The following is a 6000-nucleotide window of genomic DNA, read 5'->3' on the forward strand; positions in this document are numbered from 1 at the left end:
AAGCTTATTGTAGTTAACAGTCTGAATCCTCTCTAATCCTCTGTTAATTAGCTTCTTCTCATTTTAGTAAAGCTGTAATTGTTAATAAAATGAGCCTTTTTTAAACCTTATAATATCGACATCTGAATCTGTGACAAAGCATCAGCTCATCTTCCTGCTACTGTTAACATAATAGAACAATCTCCTCAATCAGATGCAAATTTATCATTTGTCATCAGCTAATTAATAATCTATCAGGACTTCTGTGATGCTAACATCTCTGATGTGACTCCACTGCTTCCCAGTAACCAGTTTCTCTTCAGCTTCTCAGGTGTTTTTGATCTCATGCATCTGGGTGCATCATTTTTCTTCTGTCTCTTCTCTCTCTGCTTTTTGTTTGCAGCTTTTTTTTTTTTTTTTTGTTAATTGGCCACAACAGCTGAACACTTTGCATGTTTGTGTGTGTGTGACTTGCATCTGGGCTCCATTTTAGTTATTATCCCACAGGATATCTGTGTTTTATACATTTTTATACGTGTGTTTTCCAGGGGTGTTATTAACCCGGTCCCACCCACTAAGAGCAGCCGATCCTCAACGTTGCAGTGTGTTCACGTCGCCGAAGGACACAGTAAAGCCGTTTTGTGCGTCGACTGCACCGATGACCTTCTGTTCACTGGATCTAAAGGTTAATGCTCCCAAGCCTTCCCTCCCTGCATCCTTCCTGATTCCAAGTCCTCCACCTCTCATCAGCAGTCCTCACATGCCTTTCTGTTACAGCACTGGCAATTTCTTATTGCTTGACAAGCTGTTATATAACTGCAAATAAAACCTGACAGGGATTAATTAAGATTGTCATATGCACAGCATGTGGATAAATTGGGTAATGAAATAAAATGACATTATGCATAGAAGGAAATTCTTATGATGAAGGATATTTTAATATAATAGATGGAGGTAAATGTGTGGCTTATTAACTCGACTGAAGGGCTCACTTATTTCCAACATTGCTCATGTTTAACAGATACAGCATTCTCTGAGAAGAACGCCTCGTTGGTTTTTTGTGGCCTCGTCCGGTGCTGCCAGACCTGGTCTTTAGTTTCTGCTGCTATAAACCAAAGTGAGGACATATTGACAGCCAGTGTGTCCTCTTGCAGACCGGACCTGTAAGGTGTGGAATCTGGTGACAGGTCAGGAGATAATGTCCCTGGCCAGCCACCCCAACAACGTGGTGTCTGTCCGCTACAGCTCCAGTTTAGTCTTCACTGTCTCCACCTCCTACATCAAAGTCTGGGACATCAGGGACTCGGCCAAGTGTATCAGGACTCTCACGTGAGCAGCTTACATTGTAAAATATTGTGCATGCAGATTGAAGTGCAGGGGGTTTGATGAAGCAGCTGTTATGTCTTGTACGTGCTTCTGTTCACATTTTTATTACCAGATTGACAGATGTCCCATATACATGTCTTCAGGTCCTCTGGTCAGGTTAATGTCGGCGACATCTGCGCGTCCAACACCAGCCGGACCGTCACTATCCCGGCAGGTGAGAACCAGATCAACCAGATTGCTCTCAACCCCAACGGGACGGTTCTGTACGCTGCTGCTGGGAACTCGGTCAGAGTGTGGGATCTGAGAAGGTGAGCAGAGTCGATAAAGAGTCAGGTTTCACACAGAAATCAGTCTGGACTTGTGTGTTGCTGTAGTGAAATCCCAGATTTTAACTGATTATCCTATTTATTTATCTAATGGCAGAGGATGTATTTTGATCATCACCTTGCTTTGTTTGAACATTCCATCCCTTTCAGCTTTACAGTATAGTTTGCTGCTACCTTTACATATAAAAACTTAGTTTTTAAAGATATGTTCATTCTTTGCTTAACTCAAAATATCAGCGATCATATCAAATGATGTTTTTTAACAGAGTATCACACATCAGCAACACCTACTTATTTCCAAGGATGATCAGCTCACTACAACCCTTGGTCTTGATGTACAGAGTGTGATTTATAGAAAGTCTAGTCTCCTCTTTAACGTTTCTTGGATGACTTAAAACTTGAGAAGTATCAGTAGGAGGGTTTTTATCTGTTACTGTCAGCCAGCTGGTGTTGGCAATGATGAATGACCTCTTTGATTATCTGAGAAAATAAATCCAGTTGATATGTGTCGCTCTAAATGAGCAAAAATGGCTTTAAACTTGACAAATGTCTCCCATGTGACAGAAACTGCATTTTAATGTTAAGAAACTTGGTCATTTTCCCCTCATGATTAGTTAAGGTTAAAATTTGAACACTGAATGTTTGTTTTTCTGTCAGATTTGCATCTACTGGTAAACTCACAGGTCACCTGGGTCCAGTAATGTGTCTCACTGTGGATCAGTCTGGAAACAATCAAGATCTGGTGATCACTGGGTCCAAGGACCACTACATCAAGGTGCATTTTGCAGTATTTAATACACATGAAATATTCAGTCATTTGTGTTTTTCTGTTGCCTCATGCTGGATTTTTCTTTATTCTTTTTCTAAATACTGCTGATGTTTAATAAACACACTTTTAATGTGCTGAGTGTCTCTTGTTGCAGCTGTTTGATGTGACTGAAGGCTCTCTGGGAAGCATCAGCCCTACACACAACTTTGAGCCACCGCATTACGATGGCATCGAATCACTGGTGGTCCAGGGGGACATTTTCTTCAGCGGCTCTCGAGACAACGGAATCAAGAAGTGGGACCTGGACCGCAAAGACCTGCTTCAGGTACTGGATGAGTCACAGAGTAGTCCAAACAAAAAGAAAAGGACTTCTGGGAGAAATCCTCGGTGAATGGAGAGAGATGTTCTCATGTCTGATTTTGTAAAGAATTCTTTGACGATGTTGATTTAGAAAAGACAAACGAGCCAATTTACCTGGAGTAAGTTGTTATTTTGCAAATTATGACACTTTGCTCCTTCATGCTCCTTCAACAAGTTTTACTGATTCTGCTGGTTTTATTATCATTTATTAGCAAGTTCCCAATGCCCACCGTGACTGGGTGTGTGCCCTGGGCGTCGTCCCTGGCTCCCCGGCCCTGTTGAGCGGCTGCCGAGGTGGGGTACTCAAGCTCTGGCACACAGACACACTGGGAGCTCTAGGGGAGCTCAAGGGTCACGAGAGCCCCATCAACGGCATCGCTGCCAACAGCAGCCACCTGTTCACCACCTCTGAGTAAGTGACACACACACACACACACACACTAGCACTGATTAGTTGTGAGAGAGCTTCTTTTAGTAACGTTATAGGTTGCATCACCAAGATGTAAGTTAAGTTAATGATTTAATTAAATATAAATCAAAGTTAACATTTTAAGTTCCTTAATGAAAAACAAAGAAAGCTTTTTTGTTGATTTCTTTTGGGCTTCATGTTTTCAGATTAACTTTTTGGTGCCTTTTTAGATGAAAAGTGATGAAAAGGTGTAATAAGAAATATGAATTTGAAGTAAATTTTGTCTTGTTTTCCAGTGATCGCACTGTGAAGATCTGGCGTGCACGTGGTGGGCTCGACAGCACCTTAGAGGTGGGCGACAATGCGGACGAGGTGGCCAGTAACTGAACGCAGCACCACCTGATTGCTTGGACTCTACAAGGATGCAGTGTCATCCTTTATGCTGCTGTCCTGCACTTTGACTCCAAACATCTCAACTTATTGCTGACTACTTCAGTTCACGACTCTCCATGCCATGTAACCTTTATGACGAAGCCAACAGAGTCACGGTCACCTCATCTCTTAAAACACTAACACTGTAGTTGTTTAATCACAATTAGTTCACTGTCATGATAGGTACACGTCACATCATGTGGTGTCAAAGATTGATCCTGAAGTTTTACTTCACCAATATTATAGACTAAAATAAACACATTAAAATGTAATCATGCAGCTCAGCGCTAGGTTGAAATACAGTGCTAAGTTGAAATACAGACCAACATTCAAGCAGGAAATCAACAGCTGCGCTGCGGTTTGTCAGGTTATGACAAAGCAGGCATAAAATCTTAGGGGAAAAAAACAAGATGGCAAAGCTGAAGGGTTGGTAGCTGGTCTTCACAACCCAGGTCTCCAGATTCAATTGTTCATCTGCAGTCAGAATTCTGATGTAAAACTTAAAATTGTGGCACTTCAGATCAGTGAGCAAATCTGTGCATCTCATCGTCTTGTCCAGTCGCTGCGCTGAATGGTGCTTGGAAACAAAACTGATATGCTTCAAGAAAAAATTTCCCATTAGCTTCCTTTGAATCAGATGAGCCAACGCTAAAACTCGAATAAGAAATCTCATTTGTGTTATTTGTGGGAAAACAAAATGGGAAAATACGGCATTTTGCTGTTTGTTTTTCTGTTTCTTGGTAGTTAAAAATGTCTCTAAATCCACTTTGGTTTCTACAGATTAAATTAAAGCTGCTGCATTTCATCCCCTGAGTTTTAGACATGCCAAGTTTGCCACTTTCGGCCAAGCTGATGCCAGTTGTTTCCCTTTTTCTGTGTCAATGCGGAACATATCTGAGCAGCTGCTGGCTGTGGCTTCATGTATGTTTTCCAACTCTTCTAACTATTCCCTTAATTCTTGAGCACTTGTCAGAGTAACAGACGGTCTTTGAGATTCACTCGATCTTATTAAATATGAGCCCGTTCAGCATTGAAGATCTTCACTTGTTCATGTGTCACCGTGTGTCAAGTTGTGTTCACTCTTCACACATGCTGTTAGCACTCACTGAACCGTCACCGCTGAGTTTCTTACCCTGCTGCTAAGGCATCTCCTCACCTTTAACCCTATAAGAGGGCTTCTCGTCACGGACTCCAGGTGACGTCCACATTGTACCGTAGTCACAGTATGTGTGTGTGTGTGTATATGGCATAGTGTCCTTTTGTTTTTGTTAGGAGAGCCCGTCAAACTCAGTGTTGTTTGCATAACTGGATAAACGAATCTGATCCTTGTGAGACCTTCCTGGAGGCACCTGTGGTCTCCTCTGATGTTGCTGATCTTTCTGTGGCGATTGTGTGCTGTCAATTCTGAATGTTTGGTGAAACAGCATCTCTTGGCTTTATTCAAATACATATCTAATCTATGTAAAGTGTGTATTTAAAAGCAAATCTGACTGAATGTTTGTTAGTTTTGTGGGACCACCAATCCAAATGCAGTCTCACGGCAGAGCCAAGAGGACCAGAGTTGGAAGGAAGACTGACGAGCAGCATTTAGCAGGGCTTCGGACTGAGCTTTTCCTCCACTGAGATGGCTGGCTGGCTGTTTATTATTTTTTTGTTTATTATTCTTTCTTTGTTCCAAATATTCTCGGCGTTCCCTACGTTGGACTTTTAGCATCCATTCCCCAATGGCCGACTGTAGCGATTCTAATGTCAGATGCCTGGTGAGAATAAATGCCATCTGTCAAAAATGACCAAGTATTTGTGGCTCTTGTGTTTTTTCATTAAAATTCTCATTTTTTTTGTCTTTGTATATGTAGTTGCATCATTTTATACAATCAATGTACTTTTTTGTACAAATCTTTTTGTAGAATGAGTTTGTTTTGTTTTTTTTACAATTTGAACTTCAATGTTTCTTTTTTTTTTTTTAAATTAATAATATGAAAGGTTTGAAAGTAGGATACAGAAATTTAATAAACTATACTTCCATTTTACATATATCTGCTACAACATTGTGAAACGTGAAGTTAACATGGTTCTGGAAGCAGAGACGTATGGGCGCATAAAAGTTGACGAGGCTTATCGTGTGTTGGACCAACGCGGCAGGATGTTTTTGTTCTGGTGTGCTGTGGTCTGGGCAAACTAAAAACTGGTCCAGAAAAGGAAAACCAATGAGCCAGTAATGTACATGAAGAGCAAAGATTGAGCCTTGTAATCCAGGCTAATACAGATGTAACTTCAGCACGCATAGCTCCAGACTGGTCAGGATGTACCTGTTTATCCATGAAAACCAAAAGTGTAAAAAGTCATGGATGCATTAGAACTAGGCCACAGGGCAACCTGGTGAGATGAGTCATGTTTTT

General features: G+C 41.2%; 1 protein-coding gene across 4 annotated transcripts in view; it reads left to right on the top strand.

The window, feature by feature from the left end:
- kif21a (kinesin family member 21A) overlaps positions 1 to 5375 on the top strand; it is a 59528-nt gene extending 54153 nt beyond the window's left edge. For all 4 annotated transcript variants that reach the window (XM_079251405.1, XM_079251406.1, XM_079251408.1 and 1 more), the window contains 7 exons: positions 528 to 664; positions 1134 to 1308; positions 1449 to 1613; positions 2289 to 2406; positions 2555 to 2725; positions 2973 to 3172; positions 3466 to 5375. In XM_079251405.1, coding sequence (XP_079107531.1) covers positions 528 to 664; positions 1134 to 1308; positions 1449 to 1613; positions 2289 to 2406; positions 2555 to 2725; positions 2973 to 3172; positions 3466 to 3556 — 1057 coding nt within the window. In that variant the 3' untranslated portion in view covers positions 3557 to 5375. The remainder of the gene's footprint in view (positions 1 to 527; positions 665 to 1133; positions 1309 to 1448; positions 1614 to 2288; positions 2407 to 2554; positions 2726 to 2972; positions 3173 to 3465) is intronic.
- Positions 5376 to 6000: the final 625 nt, after the last annotated feature.

This window comes from Telmatherina bonti (assembly GCF_933228915.1).
Source record: "Telmatherina bonti genome assembly, chromosome: 2".
In the NCBI taxonomy this organism is placed as follows: domain Eukaryota; kingdom Metazoa; phylum Chordata; class Actinopteri; order Atheriniformes; family Telmatherinidae; genus Telmatherina; species Telmatherina bonti.